Source organism: Trachemys scripta, chromosome 1 (genome assembly GCF_013100865.1).
Source record: "Trachemys scripta elegans isolate TJP31775 chromosome 1, CAS_Tse_1.0, whole genome shotgun sequence".
Classification (NCBI taxonomy): Eukaryota; Metazoa; Chordata; order Testudines; family Emydidae; genus Trachemys; species Trachemys scripta.
In genome coordinates this window covers 40624920-40644485 of record NC_048298.1, presented here as the reverse complement: position 1 = coordinate 40644485, position 19566 = coordinate 40624920, and the positions used below count along the sequence as shown (strand labels likewise).

At 40.4% G+C, this 19566-nt stretch overlaps 1 protein-coding gene across 4 annotated transcripts in view; it reads right to left on the bottom strand.

The window, feature by feature from the left end:
• Window positions 1-19566, bottom strand: part of WASL (WASP like actin nucleation promoting factor) — an 86475-nt gene that overhangs the window by 39074 nt on the left and 27835 nt on the right. For 2 of the 4 annotated variants that reach the window (XM_034767993.1, XM_034768001.1), the window contains exons 2-4: window positions 7172-7306; window positions 4453-4539; window positions 3665-3761 (exon numbers count right to left, since the gene is read on the bottom strand). In XM_034767993.1, the coding sequence (XP_034623884.1) occupies window positions 3665-3761; window positions 4453-4539; window positions 7172-7306 (319 nt within the window). Of the gene's footprint in view, window positions 1-3664; window positions 3762-4452; window positions 4540-7171; window positions 7307-11630; window positions 11912-19566 lie in introns of those variants that run through there. The other 2 variants (XM_034767978.1, XM_034767985.1) reach the window with 2 other exon arrangements.

The following is a 19566-nucleotide window of genomic DNA, read 5'->3' as shown; positions in this document are numbered from 1 at the left end:
TTTCTTTCTCCTCTTGTTTACTACCCAGTCAATCTAGCCTCTTTTGTTTGTTTGTTTACCTGCACTCAGACCTACCAGACCTTTGCTACACTCTCCCCTCCACAATGTTCTTTCCCTTTTAAGGAACATCAGGGGCCTCCCCTCTTCTTCCTGTCTTCCAAATCTCTATTTAGCCTTGCCAGATGAGTTCCTGCGCACCTCTGGGTGGCTGTTGCTGCTGGTCCTGGGCACCTCTGTTAAAGATCAGTGTGCTTATCACATCCCAGCACTTCTAGTAGGAAGAGGCTGGCAGAAAACGAGGAAGAGCAGGAAGCTGCAAGTAGGCATTCTACGTGCAAGCCTCAGCTCCAAGACCTAGTTCACAAGAGCATAGAATTGTTCTGCACAGTCTCTTCCAATGATGAAAAGCCTCAAGGGACAACTGGAAACTTTCCTAGTAGTCCTGCGGGCTAGTCAGAGCCTGCCAGGAGTATTTTTGCAGTGTGACCACTTGCCAATATGTCAGGTGGCACCTGTTCCAGGTGAAGTTTATTCTGAGAGATATTTTAGAGTGATAGGATTCTTGTAAAAAGCAGAAAAAGATTAACATTCCAATGTTTGGCATTATCAAAGTAATTCCTGGGAAGTCTAGAGTATCACCTGTTACCAAGACTGCTCAATTTTTATGACTATTCTAATACCATGTGCATAGACAGCACTAAGAGCATTAGAATATTTTATTTCTACATCTGATGAATCAAGGTGGAGACTCATCAGAAGCATTACGTAAGCATATCAATTTACTAATCAAGCTATACTTGTATAGTCTTTAGATAAGTGAAAAATACAGTAGCTATTAATTCAAACACCCAGAATTAGATAAAATCCTGTCTGAGGTATATAAATTCAGAACTCCATCTGGTGGCTTGATCAGAGAACTTCACGAGTTTTGTACATGAAAGGAAAAAAAACCCTAGAAATGTATTAGAAAGGCGAACAGCAATCAACTGAAAATGTAAAAAAAGTAGCTGTTGATTATGTAGCCTTTTTAATTAAAACAGAGAAACTTTACAAAAAGGATGAATAAGTCAGTGTTATTATGGTGCATAAAACATGAAATTCAAGCACACAAAGCAGTATAGGTTAATAATGGCGTGCTTATATTGTGTGCTAAAGTAAAAGTGTCTTTACATGAAAGAAATACTATATTAAAAACTAGCATTATTTTTATGAAATCATCTTTTTTCTGTATTTTTGAAGAAAGTTTACCATGGCCAACATCATGCAGAAGTCTGCTCTGCAGCCATATATGAATAAAGGCTTTTAGAGTTTTAAAATGTTGCTTTGCTTGTAGTAGTATCTTTATGAAAGTGAAACCTTGGGCTTGTAAAAGTTGCAAGGCTTATAGCTTTGGAGAACATATTTACCCAATGAATAGTTAAAGCAAGGCACCATTCCTACAAGTTTCCACCACTGTACCCCACTAACATGTTCTAACTCTGGACATTCACAAAGGGACTTAAGTATTGTGATGTCAAGTGTCACAATGCCTAACTTTTAAGTGCCTAGATAATCTCAGGAACAACGCTGCAGTTCGAAGCCTGAATTAGGCACGTAGGCTTCCTATAAAATGAATGAATTGAGACAGGCACCATAGACAGTGATTCACAAAAGCCAGCCTGGTCAGTGAGGAGCCACCTAAGCTAGCAATGGGAGATGCCAATGAAATCGGTGTGTTCTATGTCTCGATCCTCTCTTGGCGATAAGTGCCTATTCTCTACCAGTGATTCACAGCTGGGAACTCTCTCCTGGAGTCAGGAGGCAAAGGCACCCAAGGTGTTTGTTGTGAGAAGGAGCTAGGTGCCTGCCTCACTTCACACAAAACAGGAGGTGATGGTGGTGCCCATCTTATCACTGTTAGCTCATTATTTTATTTATAATTAATAATAAAATAGTCAAAGAGTCATTAGGCACATGCATGTGCAAAAGCTATGGAATGACCCTGGAGCTTGGTGGGAGACACAGGGTTCAGACCCCTTGCTCCAGTGACTATTTATCTGAAGTGGAACAACTTGAACAGGAGAGACTGAAGCAGTCCCACATCAGAATATCCCATTGCTCTAATCATTGAGCTCTAATTCTGAGAAATGGGGGATCCCTGTTCAAATAATCACTCTCTCTCAGACAGAGGAGGATTGAACCTGGGTATTGTCTCCCATATCCCGGGTGAGTGTTCTAGCCACAAAAGCTAAAAGTTATAAGGGGCACCCCTACCATCTCCTCCATCAGAATCTGAATGGGATCCAATCTGGTAGGTGACTTCTGAGCACAGCTACCAGAGCAGGCCTGCATGCAAGATTGGCGTCCAACCACTTATCTTCCTCCAGTTTGTGAATCTCTCTGGGGCTGAGATGGGAGAAGGTATCCAGACACCTACAGCGAGGCAGTAGTGCATATACCCAGAGGCAGAAACTTAAATGTTTAGGGAACTTTTACTTTGAAAATTCAGGTGCCAAGTTTAGATGCCTACAGAGTTTGGTAGGAGTTTTGTGAATTGAAGCACAGCCTAAAACTGAGATTTAGGTGCTTAAACCCAGATTTAGGAACCTACACAATTTAGGGAATCCCACCCAAAGAAATGTAGGCTCCAATCCTGCAATGAGCTCTGCCTCTAAATGTATTCAGGTTTTGGCCTCTGATTTGATTACCAATTGCTAGGGCAGCAGATATTTTTTTGGGTTTTTTTAAATAAAAAATAATGGCGCAGTCATAGTAAATTTAGGAAGAGTCACTTGACTGCCATCTGATTTTTGATAAATATCCTCTTTGCGTCATCAAGGGGACATCAATCATTCGCAGCAGCACCATCTACCTCTGGAGCCACAACCCTAAACTTGGGGCTGGACCTAGCACTCTGCTCTGGGTGTTGCAACCAGGTGCACGTGGAGTTGCAGTACCCTCCAGGTTTCACTCACCCAACCCTCCGTCATAATGGGAGGGATGACTGAGCCATACCTGAGCAGTGCTGTGACCTGGTGGTCTAAGACAACACCTGGAGCAGGGACAGAGGAGCTGCAGAAGCCGCCACTGCGGGGTGAGACACGGACACAGAAAAAACTCAAACAAGAAAAAAAAAGTATAAAATTTTCTGTGATTATTTCATGCCATAACACACAGGTAGCCTTACCAATGGTGAATAAGACATTTCTCCACTAATAACTGGATTGATGCCAACAATCAATTTCACATGGACTACTGGACATACCCGATAGTAAGAGATTTCAGTTACTAGTCATTTGGGCCAAATTTAAACAGTAGAGTTAGTTAAGAGAACCCCAGAACTGAATGGCTGGTTAGTTTAATTTGCCCACAATTTACATAAAGATTTCCAGTTCACAAGTAAACTTTCTTTACCCCTTCCTCTCTGTTCTTTCAAATAGCACATATTAGCAGAGCCTTAAATTGCAAAGAGACTTTAAGATGAACCAATTTTTGTATTCCCTTAATGAAATTTGTACTCTATATTTTTCTGTATCACACACATGAAATAAGCTTACACAGGGAAACTAACTTCTGAATATGGCACTAAGTTCTTAAATAGCTTTCAGATATAGAAGTATCAACTAATCCCCCCTATACCCCTAGCCTAACCTCAATTTAATGACATATTAAATTGAATATTTACCAGATTTTCTTTGCCGTCGTCCAAGCAAATCAGTTACTGTTTTCCGGAATTTTTTAGCTTCTTCTTCATTAGCAAAATTAAGACCAACCTGACATGTCTGAAAGAAGACATCATCAGTTTTTCCCTCCCACAGAGATCAAGAAAGTTGTTTAAAAGATTTTTTTTTAAAGCTTAAATTATGAAATATTCTAAAAATTAAGTGAACAGATTTGGTTTATGAAGGAATAAGTTGGAAATGATTAAAACTCATCACCTTATAGTTGTAAGTGAAGAATGTAGAAGCAAATATTAACGTCCAATTAAAAAATATATTCAAATTGTGGATTTTTTTTTCCTAACAAGATGTGTTAAGTCCACATTTTGTCAGATCTTAACAATATTTCCAATACACAGAATGACAAAAATGAAAATTTTATATTAAGGGTACATAAAAATTGCTTATGTACTTGAAAATGCTTGTTTGGTGACACTAATGAAGCAACTGTCAGTTTGAAGGTGTTATTTCTTTGCCAGAGAAAGAGCACACTAAAGAGGTGTTCCTGTTCCATTTGTAGTTTAGATTTTTTATTTTATCACTGACATTAGAAAAAGTTCTTATTTATAATTAAATCTGCAACAAGTTGCTAGAAAGAAGATATAGGTAATAGTGTACTTTATAAAATTACGTTATTTACAAAGTGAAAGGTGAAAAACATGAGATATTAAAAGAAGCTATTGTACAAAGAAAAAAAGCAGGACAAACATTTTAAAAATAGCTATTCAAGAATTAAGTAAATATTGAAACTTACATCTCCAGCAAAGGTATGAAAATATCCTTTAGGACTATTATATACAAAATTATTGTACAATTCCTGCTCCCACAATAGTTTCCCATCCTGGAAAGGAAAGAAATGCAGATATTGAAAACTGAAGATAGTAATTATTAAAAGACTGACTAGACAAACTTGTATTGCAATAGTGCTCAGAGGCTACAATTGGAGACTACAGCCCTATTTTGGTAGACACCGTACACACACGAAGAAGAGATGGTGTCTTCCCCACCGAGCTTACAATCTAAGTCAGATGATTATTGGAGCTTGCAGGAAAGCCAAATTATTCGTACAGGTTACTATATTATACAAGAGTTCAATATAAAAAAAATAGGTGGTCTCAATCCAGTGACTAATGATCAAGTGACAAAAATCAGACGTATGGCTCCTCAGTGCTCAAGTCTCTTTCGAACATGGGATTTAGGCATCTTTGAAAGCTTTGTGTGTCTGAATTGAGACACACTGACAGTGTAGAATGGGAAAATCTGTTGTACAGCTACGTGCTATAGCTGTATAGTATATAGCTATATACTTTTGTTTATTCAGCACTTTCCAAAACAGATACTCTCAGGTTGTGACGCTTACATGGTCTAGACCAGGGATTAGAAACCTTTGGCAGGTGGCCTGTCAGGGAAACCCGGGCTGGGACGGTTTGTTTACCTGCAGCATCCGCAGGTTCGACCGATCGCAGCTCCCACTGGAACGGTTCACCGTTCCAGGCCAATGGGGGTGCGGGAAGCGGCGGCCAGCACATCCCTTGGCCCACAAAGCTTCCCGCAGCCCCCATTGGCCTGGAACAGCGAACCGCAGCCAGCGGGAGCTGCGATCGGTCGAACCTGCGGATGCTACAGGTAAACAAACCGTTGCAGCCCGCCAGCGGATTTCCCTAACTGGCCAGGTGCCAAAGGTTGCCGATCCCTGGTCTAGACAGCTGCTCAGAGTTGGCATACCAGTGACACTGCACCAACTCCCCATGATTTCCTCTAGAAACAGCTCACAGGAGCCTCTCTTTAAAATTATGGCTCAGATGAAAGGCTGCTTAGAAATAAAAATGGTCTTTGTCACATATTTTAATTTAAAATATGAATTTAAAACTATCAGATAGTTATACAGCATACTTAAATATGAAAAATGCCCCCTACAATTTCCTCCCCTTCCCCATCATCGAAACATAGGGCTAGAAGGGACCTCAAGAGATCATCTAAACCATCTCTCTGTGCTAAGGCAGGAATAAGTATACCCAGACCATCCCCGACAGATGTTTGCCTAACCTGTCCTTAAAAACCTCCAAGGATAAGGATTCCACAACCTCACTAGTAACCTGTTCCAGAGCTTAACTATCCTTACGGTTAGGTTAGATACTCGGAAGAGCTTTCTATATCTTCTTTGCTGCCAGGGGTGAAAGTAAAAACACAGGACTTACCGGTACGGGGGCCAGCGCCTTGGGCGGAAGGGGTGGGGCTGGGGGGTCAGCATTCCCCAGCCAGCCCATCCGCACTACCTGGCCCACGCCGCGGCAGCGCTTTAAGCAGGATCCTCTGCCATGGCAGCGCGGTAGGGATCTGGCAGGGCTGCCAACGGGGGGCGCAAAAGGGGCAGCGCTTTAAGGTCAGCTGGGTATGGGCCGGTACTAGCAGCCACTTTTTACCGGCATGCCGAACTGGCCCATATCAGCTTACTTTCACCCCTGCTTGCTGCAAACTAAGAGGATTACTTCTTGATCAGGGAGAACGACTGATCACTGTCCATTTTGTTAACATTTTACATATTTGAAACTTGTGTCTCCCTCATTCCTTGCTTTCTCTTCTCTAGAACTGCACGTTTCTTCTTTTACCTTTCTTTATAAGTCATGATTTCTCAACCTTGTATCATTTTGTTGCTGGCTTCTGGTGCATCTCCAATTTGTCTACATCCTTTCTATAAGTGTGGTGCCCACAACTGAACTAGAGGCCTCACCAGTGATAAGGAGAGCTGAACAATTACTTCCCATGTTTTATATATGGCACTCCTATTTAAATACGTTCCAGAACGAAATTTGCCGTTTTCACAACATCATCACACTGTTGACTCATGTTCAATTTGTGACCCACTACACCACTCAGATTCTTTTCTGCAGTATTGCCTCGCCAGTTATTCCCCATTTTGTATTTGGCATTTGATTTTCATACTTAATTGAAGTACTCTCCATTTGTCTTTACTGAATTTCATAGTGTAGATTTCATATCAATTCTGCAATTTATCAAAATCATTTTGAATTACAATCCTGTTCTCCATAGTGCTTACAACTCCTCCCAGCTTGGTCTCATCCACAAGTTTTATAGGAAGACTCCATTCCATCATCCAAGTCATTAATAAAAATATTAACTATTACTGGACCCAGCACAGACTCCTGTGGAATGCCACTTGATAGGTCCTCCCAGTTTGACAGTAAGCCATTGATTCTTAGTACAGTCGTTCAGTCAGCTATACACACCCCTCATAGTAATTTCATCAAGACCATATTTTCCTAGTTTGCTATCAAAATGTCATATGGGACTTTATCAAAGTCTTACTAAACTCTACTATGCATAATTCTTGCATTACTCACTTTATAACATCCCTTTATGAAATTCATACGAACAATTCAAGGAAATATCACATTTAATATAAAATGACCTTATCTTAGCAAATAAAATTAAGATAGAGAAAGGTTTCTCACCTTGATGTCAAATATTCTGATAAAATAAGACCTTTGTGGATTGTCTTTTACAAGGCAGGCTACTCCACAGCATTTTTTTGACCACATGGCATTGCGATCAGCTGCATATATCTGGACAACTGCTGAAGACATTGTCTAAAAAAAGAAGATGAGAAAATTCACATTGGTTAAAGCTTAAAATTAAGAGTTCCACATTCCTCCTTCTAGAGAAACCTACACCTAGTTTGATTCTATGGATCAGGCAGCAGCAACAAATCACCAGTTGTAGCAGAGCTCAGAAGATCTAAGCATTTATTTTTTTCATATCCTTATGTAAGCTCCTTTAGATGTTCTTTTAAAAAGAATAGGATTTTGAGAATTCTTAACCAGACACCAGCTAGTAGAAATAAATACAAGCAAGAGGCAGATAGATAACTGGGGTGATTGTGTAGGTGATGGAGTTAGCATCAATTGGCAAAGCACCTATGCAAAAGTTAATGCAAAAGCTAGAACACTCAATGTAGAGAATTTAATTGATTCAATTAGGACTCGCTTACACTAGGAGTTTTAATAATGTTTTTACATGTTAATTAACATGTGTCCTGTCAACTCTAGAATTTACAATGAGGTTAGTTAACACACAATTAAAAACAATTGAGGGGTGTCTCCAATGGGATTTTTAAAGACAAGAAACAGCTTCATTTTTCAGAAAGTTTTGCTTTTTTCGGCAGCATCTTGGGAAAAGCAGCAAATTCCTACTCTTCTGCATCAACCACCATTGAAGGCCTCACATGGCATTATTCATTCCACTGACACTCCACATTACTCAATTTCTGCAAGACTGATAGTATAAGTAATTCTTAGTCTCATTTCAGCGTCCAGAGACTTGGAAACTTACAATCTAAGCTGGCAAAGCTCTTAACTTATTAATGTTTACTGTACCAATAGATGTTGCAAGTCAACCACTATGAATATCAACTATTTTAGTCTAACTTCAAAACCACTTTATTTTTCCAATTTATAAGAACCGCATGTATCATAGCCTGAGAACACTGAACCAAGTTTTAATTTTACATATCTCAGAACTGTAGAATTGGAAGGGAACTCGAGAGGTCATCTTGTCCAGCCCCTGCACTCATGGCAGGACTAAGTATTAGACTATCCCCAACAGGTGTTTGTCTAACCTACTCTTAAAAATCTCCAATGATGGAAATTGCACAACCTTCCTAGGCAATTTATTCCAGTGCTTAACTATGTTAACAGTAAAAGTTTTTCCTAATGTCCAATCTAAACCGCCCTCGCTGCAATTTAAGCCCATTGCTTCTTGCCCTTTCCTCAGAGGTTAAGGAGAACAATTTTTCTCCCTTCTCCCTTGTGAAAACCTTTTCTGTACTTGAAAAATGTTATGCCCCCTCTCAGTCTTCTCTTCTCCAGACTAAACAAACCCATATTTCCCCATATTTCCCCCCCCTAATCTTCCCTCATAGGTCATGTTTTCTAGACCGTTAGTCACTTTTGTTGGTCTTTGCTGGACTTTCTCCACATAATTTCATTTGAAGTATGTTGCTTGATGTCTCCGATTTTTTTTTGAATTCATCTGATTTCAAGGGTTCAATTTGACAAAACATCCTGTGACATTCTGCATTCCAAAGCATCCCATATTTACCATGGTGATGTAATTATGATGTTTTGTACAAAATATGCCTTGAGGTATTATTCTAAAAGTCCTGATCTGCTAAACATTATCTCATTGGATTGTATGTCATTGTATGAAGTTATAAAGTTTTGCTATATATGTGTCACTGAAAGATACTGTAAAGTTGGAAACACTCACAACTAGCCTTTCAGGTACAACAATGAAAAAGTTAGACAGTGCTAATGGCCAATCAACAAAGACAATGGACCATGGAAAAGGCTTGTCCTCACCTGGGAGCACCTGGATAATGGTTGCCATGACTTATCGGGAGCACAGAAGGGCTTGTGACCAGATCACATGATACTGAACTCTTCTAGTACCTGTACTTTTCTACAAACAGGTCTGGAAACCTGGCTTGGAACAAAGGGGTTCCCACCCTATAGAAAAACTTTATACGAGGAAGTGACATCATGACCAGGACTTGCTTCCCTACAAGATAATACCAGAGGAACAAAGACTGAACTGGAGAAGGGGTTCCAGGTGGGAAAGAAGAATGCCCTGTCTGTGTAAGGATGCTAAAACCTGCTCGTATCATCAGTCAGGGTGAGATATTACAGATTCAAATCCTATCTAGTTTGTATGAGACAGATTGCAAATTTGTTTAATTTCCTAGGTAACCTGCTTTCATCGGTTTGCTATTACTTATAATCACTAAAAATCTATCTTTCTGTAGTTAATAAACCTGTTTTATGTTTTATCTTAACCAGTGTGTCTTTGACTGAAGTGTTTGGAAATCTTAGCTCTGGTAACAAAGGCTGTTGCATATCTTCCCCACATCGAGGGGTAACTGACTAATTTAAGTGAGCTTGCATCATACAGACCTCTTTGCAGTGCAAGACAGTGAAAGTCTGGGTTTATACTCCTGTAGGGGGTACAAGGCTGGGAGCTGGGAAATTGGCTGGTGCCTCCATTGTCGGTCCATGAGTGGCCTATGTAAAGCACTCAGGTGACTCCGTTGGGTGTGTGGCGCCACCTGCTGTCGTGCTGGGTGATAACAGGGTCCAGAGGGGGCTGGCTGTAAGTCACTAGCAGAGCAGGGGCAGAGACCAACCCAGCTGAATGGTTTGGGGGCACAATGGTTCCAACGGCTTCCTGGGTCCCCCCAGGGGTACAACCCGTCACATATCTTACAAAAAGCATGCCCTTTTAAAAAATAATTCTCGCAAAATAAATTTCATTGTTTATGTTTAAGGGACATTTTTGCAAGGGAGAAAGTGGACCACTAACTAAATAGGGGAAACAGTGAGAGTGACTGTACACAGAGTGCTGCCAACCATACAAAATAAATAACTTTTGCTAGCTTTTTCAACTATCGTAAGATTAGGTGCTACTGACACCTATTATCATTAATAGGTGATTTTCAAGTTGACTGTCCCTTTAATAAACTATCTTCAAACCTCCTTACTCCCAGGAAATATGAAGTCATTGCAACATGCCCTGAATGTCAAGAAGCTGGTTCTGTTGGACTTAAGGAGAGCAAAAGGAAAAAGCAGCAGACCCAGAATAGAGAACCCCCTACTGAGGGCACATATCCATGACTTCTCAATAAACTGGTTTAGGAATTTTCAGCTTGGATGTCACAGCTGATTTCACTTGTTACCTGGTCTTCAAGATTCAAAGAACCCAAACTGTAAAGAACTTTTTGGGTCAAAGCCAGCATCTTGAATTGTACTCAATGATAAACTGGGTGCCACGTCAGTCAACTTAAAAAGCACCTCTAGTCCTATAACACCCTACCCCAAATAGATTCAATTAGAGTGGCTTGATGGGATATTATATAGATTTAGCTCTAACTTTTAATGAATTGCATATGCTTATACCCTTCAAGAAATCTAAACCCAGTCTTTTATAATCTCCGTTAAGGTTTTTGAGCTGGTGTCACACTGAGATGGTGAAAGACTGGCTCTGAACTTCACATTTAAAGACAGATTTCCACCCTCCTTTAACCAACACAAAGCTTTGTTTAGATATTATAATTGCTGATCAATAACTTGCAACCCCATGATCATAACAGATTATTCCTAGCCCTCTTATAGAAAGATACAATCTGGATTTTAATCACGTTTGTAGGTATAAGATATAAAGCATTTCTAATGTTACCTTGAGACAAGGAGCTCAAATATTTTTGCAATATGTATAAATATAAAAATCAGAGAGAGTCAAAGCTTACACATTTGCTAAACTACTGTTTGAAAAGAAAAAACAGTCATTTATAAGAAGGAGGCAACTAGTTCATGGTAATTCCAGATATTTTTAAAACCACAAAGTGGGAGTTTTAACCCCACTCCTTACTCCTGAACTCAGAGGCAAACTTTTTTTTTTTTTTTTTTTTTAAAATAAGGGCAGAAATGTTACTCAGACTGGAAACCACATAGAAACAAAAAGGTTTCTAAGTAGAGGGATGTGTTTACACTTCATTAAATTTTGTATTTTATTTCTAAAATACAGGTTAGATGTGCAATTATTTCCTGGATATTAAGTTAATGAGCATGAGATTCAAATTACGGTTCATAATACTACACACAAATATTTTTTTATTGTATAATCCTCTAAATACCTGGAAAAATTATTTGTGTTCGTGTAGGAATATTCAAATATTACCATTTTACTTAGTTAATTGGCTTAATTATGCAATTTATTCATCAAATTTAAAATTACAAGCTATCAAAATACCTAGCAGCTCTACAAACCCATCTGAGGAGTGGTGGTTTATTCACCTTCCTAATCCAAGCTCTCTGATAAGTTCTGTGTTGGGCAAGAATTAACGACAGAAGAGCTGCTTACCATATAGTAACTGAGGTTTTTCAAGATGTCAGCTTGAATCCCACCATAGGTGTGCATGTGCTCAGGAGCAATGGTCTTTTGATCCATGGTGTCTATCAGGGCCATGCATGAGCCCCCTTTGCCTCCTTTTGCTCCCATGTGAGGGCAGAACAGCCACAAACACACACCCTTCCCCCACCAGTGCCATCAGAAAATGAAGTCTGTATTAGTGGAGGACTCCTAAATTGGAGCTTGAGGGAGGGTCATGGACTGTACAGTGACAACATCTGGAAAAAAACCCCTACTGTAGGGTAGATAACCTCTCTCTCTCTCTCAGATGACAGAGTGGATCCCACAGTAAATAATTGGCAAGTAGTACTCCTTCCTCCTCCCATACGGTAGAACGAGGAATACCAGCTATATCAGTCAAACCATGATTGTAATACTGCTCTCCTGAACTTGGTAGTTAAGTCCAATGCATTAGGTTTGATAAATGTCAGTGGGTTACTTGACTTCACTTGCAAATTTGGGAAATTGGCACATTTCTGAAGCAGGCAGGCAGGCAGATGTTGGTGGAGCGAGTCTTGATGTTCGGTGGAAGCCATTTAGTAGCACAGTAAGATGTATAGTGTTATCCACTTAGATATTTTGTGATGAGATGGGCTGGCCTTTGGAACTGCCATTTATAGCCAAAAATAAATGGAGAGAGAGTCTGAATAGTTTGATTCTGACAACGTAGTAAAGTAAGGCACAGGAAACAGCTAGTATGTAGTTCTGGCTCTCATGACATAGCATGGTGCTTCGGGAAGAAGACAAGTGAACTGATTGATATGGAACTCTGGGGATGAACTGAAGGTGAGATTTCAGCACCACTTTCTGAAGGGAGGGTCAGCCATAAGTGCTTGAAGTTCACTCTCCTGACAGACATAATAGCAACTAGGAGACGATCTTCAGAGTATAAAGTAAGCAGAATTCTTCAAGTGGCTCAAAGGGAGGCCTTGCAAGTCTCAAGAGGATGATGTTGACATCCTAGGCAGGAGCAGGTTCTCTGACCAGTTGGCAAGAACGTAGTAGGCCCTTGAACTTCAAAACAGTCAGGTGAGAGAAAATTGAGCACAACTACATAGGAGGATGGCAAGCTGAGAATGTTGTGAGGTGGACCTTAATGGAGTTGAACAAAAGGTCAGAGTATTTTTATTGCAACAAGTAGTTGAGGACCATCTTCAGAACCGTAGCCTGCACAGGGTATGTTTCACAACCCATATCAAGAACTTTTTTTATATTGAGAAGTAAGTCGCTGCTCAGTGTCTTGTTCTGTATCAGGAATTCCTGGACTTGTTTACAGCAGACCCTGTCTGAGGTACTTAAACATCAGGCTGTCAGTAACAGGGACTTCAAGTCTGGCTGAAGCATCTCATTATGGTGCTGTGAAACTAGATCCAGGCAGCCTGGGAGCTGGATAGGCAGCAGCTGGACACCTGTAGCAGGTCTGTCAGACAACTCTGTGTAGGTCTGTCTCATTTGACTTTGAATCCTGGGGATGAGGGAAAATTGGTCTGTCTCATTTGACTTTGAATCCTGGGGATGAGGGAAAATTGGTAGAAAGTAGGGCTGTCAAGCGATTTAAAAAAAAAAAAAACCATTTGCAATTAATTGCACAGCTAAGCAATAATAGCATTGCATTTATTTAAATAGTTTTGGATGTCTTCTACATTTTCAAATATATTGATTTCAATTACCACACAGAATACACTATTTTTTATTACAAATATTTGCATTGTATTTGTGTTGCCATGCGAATGCCTGTTCTCACTTTCAGGTGACTTGCCAGTATTTATTGTGTTTTTAAGTTAATTGTGGTTTAAATTGATTGCTGAGGAGAGGGACAAGATTGAGCCTTTAAATGAACAAACCAACACCACACTTCAACTGCAGCCCCCCCTTAATGCATTTGCCTTAAAACACAGCGGACAGAGTTTTTACTAGACAACCTTTGTTGTGGACTCTAATTTAAGACAACCTGTCTCATCCCTGAAATGCCTGCTCTACTTGAAAGTTGTGTTGTGAATATACACTGCACATATGACTTTTTACTCTCTTTACTGTTATGCTCGCCAATTTTTCTGTCTGAAGTTAGAGTATTTATTGAGAGAGAAGTCCACAACATAAAAGGATGCTGCAACCTTTTACGTCACCATTCAAATAAAGGTGACTGAGAAAGTGCAATGGAGAGCCACCACAATACTTCAGGTCACTCAAAATGTGAAGGATCTTAAGAAGGGCTAGAACAGGAGTCTTATCCAACACATTCACCCTGAAGACAAAACATATTTAAAAAAATAAAAGGCAAGGGATGAACAAAAAGACAACCCAACCCTTTGCAACCGATTCTCAGTGCTGCTCCAATCAACACAATAGGAATAGAAATCACCTGCAAAAGTTCCCTGCTCAGAATTCCCCGGTTGTGGAAATCCCCAATGACCATAAAGTCATGCCACGGTGGGGAAAAGAGGGAAGAAGAGGAAAGGAAGAGGAGTGGCTGGAGATGTAACTCAAACAATAGAAGGTTAATGCTGAAGAAAATGGAAAGTTGAGATTGACTATTTTAAGATTCCTTCGCCTTCAATGTTCCAAATTTTTTCTAACTGGGAGCGCTCTCTTTTTGGGAGAAGTTGAAAAGGTAGGTATGTCATGGATTTTAATGCTGATGTGTTTTCTCTGCATAATTTAACAAAAACCTATAAATAAACTAACAGTTGTGATGCTTTGTATTTAGTTTTTAACTTTGAAGTTTTTAAGACACCTTGTACATGAATACATCTAGAAGTCCAGGATATAAAAATTTAAATAAAAAAAGCATACAATTCCTTTAAAAAAAATCAGACTAAGAAATTACAGCCCATTTTAAAATGGATTTTTTGCACAGGGAAAGAGAAAGCACACAATTTATTTCAATGAGATACTGTTTTCATACTTTTATTTGCAGAAACATATCCACAATCTACTCCATAAATTAAACATACTGCTTATTTTTCAATGAAGCTGCTTTCAGGATGTTTGTACATTTTAAGTCACCTATTATTAAGAAAGTTACCATATACACCCCAAAAATTCCTCCTTGAGAAGATGCCATAAGATAAGCAATATCACATCCACATTTTCTGAAACTACCTTCACATTTTTGATCATATATAACCTACACAACTTGCAAAATGTTATTAATGCCGTTTGATAAGCACTCAACCTGCTATATTCAAGGAAATAGCAATCTCCATCACTTTCCCCAATATTCAGACTACCAGAGCTGCTCATATTGTGGTTCACAAAAGTCCTACAATTAAGATGTGGCTAGACAAAACACCAAACTTCAGTTCAAATCAGACAACCCCAGGATTGGTTCAAGGAAGAAAAAGACCCTTAACTAAACAAAGCATAATTTACCCGCAAACCCCCACCCCCCGCGCACAACCTCAATCCCAAACTAGAAAACAAGTATTACTGAAGCCTTCCAGAAACAGGATGTAACCATAAACACATTCCAGTATAATTATGCCACTCAAAGCTCTCCAGTAAATATTTGACTAGTTCATCTGTCTGCCAATTTGTCTACAAAGATTTACTACACTAGATACCAGCTTGACTTCCTTCTACCAATAAAGAGTGTCATGTGAATATTGTAAAGACCTGTTTACATCATTCATCCATATAATCTCAAGTATATTGTGTTCCTGCCTATAAACCTAGAAGATATGAATAGACAAAATTTGTAGCTGCACGCATGACATACAATAGCTGTGTCATGCTACTGAAGTTTTAAGTTTCAGTTACTTCCAAGTGAAAAAAATCTGACATTTTAGATTGAACATATGTACCTTGCAGGTGCTCTTCTTTCCTACTCTATAGAGAGTATATAGTTAACACTCTAAGAAGTCCAGATATGCCCTGCCTTATTAAACTTTTTTTCAAAACACTGGATATTCAGCCATATTTAAGTGACAATTTCTGATATGGGGTTTAAATCTAGGAAGTAAAGAACATTTCCTTGAACTTTTTTCTGTTAATTTAAGGATTTTGAACCACCAGTTTATTAATAAAGACAGCCCCAAACCCTGACATTAAGCCTTTGGCCATGTAGCACATTTGGCTGCCAGCACTATACTTAGTGGACCTGGATGGATAATTTTACATCAAATCCCTCACAAAACGGAACAAAAGTTCTATATGGCTGCCTTCAAACTTGCAACTTTTGTAGAAGTTGTAGCACACAGAGCAGTGCTTGAGATGGGGTCTGTTCTGTCTTGGAGTGGAGTTTGCTTGCCCATCATGGACAGAGCCGTTCCAGCAGAGGCAGAGCTTAAAGATAGCGGACTTCACCTGAATCCCAAAAGACAAGTGTATGTGGGAGTGGGGCACCAAGACCCACAACAAACAGAAGCTCAGTGAGCTTTTCTTTCCCTTAGATTCAACAGCCACAAACCTTGGTAATTTATTTATTTAATTAATTAATAATATATGGAGATCTACCTATCTCATAGAACTGGAAGGGACCCTGAAAGGTCATTGAGTCCAGCCCCCTGCCTTCACTAGCAGGACCAAGTACCGTCCCTTACAGATTATTTTGCCCCAGATCCCTAAAATGGCCCCCTCAAGGATTGAGCTCACAACCCTGGGTTTAGCAGGCCAATGCTCAAACCACTGAGCTAGTGTGCCAAAGTACAGGTGAATTACCTTACCTAGTTAAAACATGAACAGAGTCAATTTTCTCTAACTGCATTCCTGCCTGATGTTCGCTAGAGTTACAGTTAGCTGCAATTGTTATTCATCCATCTATTAGCCTACTATTTTTGGGTGGCAGGCAAAAAGATTACTTCCATCCAGAAAGATTTTAGCTCCAGAACTGAGGATATGCACTTTCCCTACATTGGGTAACCAAGCAGGCAATCTTTGAAGAATATCACGAGGTTCCAGTGTTGATCTCTTTAAATGTGACAAGATTTCTCCAAGTACATTCCTTTACTCCTTCAACAGCTATGTGTGTGATGAGTGGCTCATCTAAAATCCCATTTTTCAAAAAAATATAGCTTAAAACTTTTTTTGGTAAAAAACAGACAAAACCCCAAAATAAGTATAATTATGATTTGTCAGGTATAATTTAGCAAGATGCAGACTCTGCCTTGTTATCTAAGACATCTTTAAGTTTTAATAAAGTCATATACCACTGTGTAGTGCTTTCCACAAACAATAAACCCAATAAAATACCCTCAAGTTTCTCTTTGCCAGCTTAGCCAGCAGGAGCAAAAAGTTACTCACCTTATGCAGGAACGATGCTTCTTCGAGATGTGTCCCCCTATAGAAGGCCAAAACACTAATGGGAAAAAACTGTCTCAAGTAAAATTGTACTCCATTTTGCTTATGTTGCTAGCTTTGAATTAGTAAGAAGAAATTGTTTTGAATTTATTCTTTACTGATTGTGTTAATGATTGTTTTTAGAAGGTTAGAAGTTTTATGGCTGCAATTGCCTTATTTACTGTTTGGTGTGAGTGAAGAAACGGCTGCGGATAACTCCCAGTAACAACCCAAATAATGCTGATTGGAGCAACCTTGAACAGCTCCGGTGTAACACAGCAAGGTCCAGAGACTTGTATGGGAACTTATTACTATAAAAGAAGGGTGTATTGCCATGGGACTTTGGGTTTGTTCTGCATCAACGTGAGAGCTTCAAACACGTTCGACAGAGCCCAGCTTCCCCTCCCTCATGTGCAGTTTCAGCTGGCCATTGAAACTGACTGAGCAACAGTAAAGACTGTTAACTATAAGATCCAGCTGCAGAATCTTGCGTGTGAGAGAGAGAATGGAAGCATATGCTGATTTCAATGCTTAAATTGTACTCTCAATGAACACGCGTATTGCCTTATCCCCTTTAAAAAGATTCTGTGCGCTTCTTATAAGCATAACACTATGGGTACTCCACTGTAGGTGTGTGTGAGCCCACATGCTGTTGACTGGAGAATTTCAACAGCAGTCGGTCTTGCCTGCCTGCCCACATGGCACCCATCTGCCCATGAGGCTAGCCAACGTGTATGGGCATTCCCTCCTCAATTCCTTCTCTACCACAGAGTCAGTGGAACTCTGAAATAGAGGGGAGGAGGGTGGATCATGGAGCACCCACAGGGCAACATCTCCAAGAGTCATTGCTACTGCACTAGGTAACTTCTTCAAAGTGTCCCTATGGGTGCTCCATAATAGGAGACTCCTGAGAAGTACTCACCGCTGGAGGCTGGGATTCGGAGTCTAGTCTGATATAGAGGATAGTACTGTGGCACGAATTGGGCATCTGAAGCCGAATCACTCAGGATGGCATAGTGAACTGCAAAGATATGTGCAGATGCTCATGTAGCTGCTCTGCAGATCTCGGATATGGGGATACCCTCAGAGAAGGCCATCGACAAGGAGACTGACCTTGTGGAATGCACGCATATTCAAGATGGAGGTGTTACCCTCCACACACAGCTAATAGAGTTTAATATGGCCAGAGACCCTCTTGAAGAGTCGCTGAGCTGAGATCGCCGCACCTTTTGACTTATCTGCACTGTAGAGAAAGTGTCTCAGATTTTCTAAAAGGTCTTTGTTCTGTCTAAGGAGAAGGCCAAGGCCCTTCTCACATCGAGCGTATGCAGGATTGCTTCCCTGTTAGCCACATGAGGTTTTGGATAAAATGCTGGGAGCTGAATAAGTTGTTTCATGTGAAATGCAAAAGTCACATTAGGAGTGAACTTTGGATGTGGCCTGAGTGTGACATTGTCAGGGAAGAACAGTAAAAAGGGAATGCGCCATCACTGCCGCTATCTCCCCTATTCTTTTGGCAGAGGTAATGGTGATGGGGAACTCTGTCTTCATAGAAAGGTGAGTTAATGAATAACTGGCCATGGGTTCAAATGATGGTCTAGTCAGGCCCTTGAATGCAATGGGACCTCAGCCTAGTTGAGTGGGGGCCCTGGGTTATGAGAAGAGGTTTGCTATATCTTTAAGAAACTTCTTCGTAGTTGGGTGGGAGAAGATTGTGTAGCCTTTTATCTGTTGGTGGAAGGTTGAGATTGCTGCTAAGTGACCCCTCAGCGAGCTGACAAAGAGACCCTATTTTGTTAAGGATAACAGGTAGTCTAGGACCACTAGGAGGATGGCTGAATCAGGGGTAAGCACCCTTGAGTTAGCACCATATCTAAAATCTCTTCCATTTTTGTACGTAGGTATGACGAATAGCACCTTTTCTACTGTGCAACAGTACCTCCTGTACTTCCTCAGAGCAAGATGCCTATGTTGTGGAACCATGAAGGAGCCATGCTTTGAGATGTAGGCCCCGTGGACTGGGGTGGAGGATGTGATCTTCGTTCTGTGACAGGAGGTAAGGGGTAATCGGTAGGGTCAGCAGTGGACTTAATGATCCCTTACCTATCACAGCTGGCATGTCAATCTGGACCAGGTGAAGGCAATCAGAATGATGTTTGCTTTCTCCCTTTTTATCTTTAACTTCCAGCAGCAGAGGGAACAGGGGAAAGGCATAAAGAGGACCCTTATCCCAAAGGAGGAGGAAACCATCTCCTCTGGACTGTTGTCCGATCCCCTTTCTGGAGCAGTACTGTGGACATTTCTTGTTCTGGTCAGTTGAGAACAAGTCTATCGACGGCACCCCCCATTGCTGTAATATGTCATGCAGAATGGTCAGCTCTATTTCCCATTCATGGCAATCGGGAATTTGCGACTGAGATAATCGGCTGTCATGTGTATTCCCGGTAGGTAGGCTGCTAATAGTAGGTTGTTATGGGAGATGCATCAGTTCCATAGCTTCAGTGCTTCCATGCACAGGGAATGAGACCTGGATCCTCCTCGCCCGTTTATGTAGTACATACAGGTCATGTTGTCCGTCACGATCTTCGTATCCGTGTCCTTGATCAGTGGG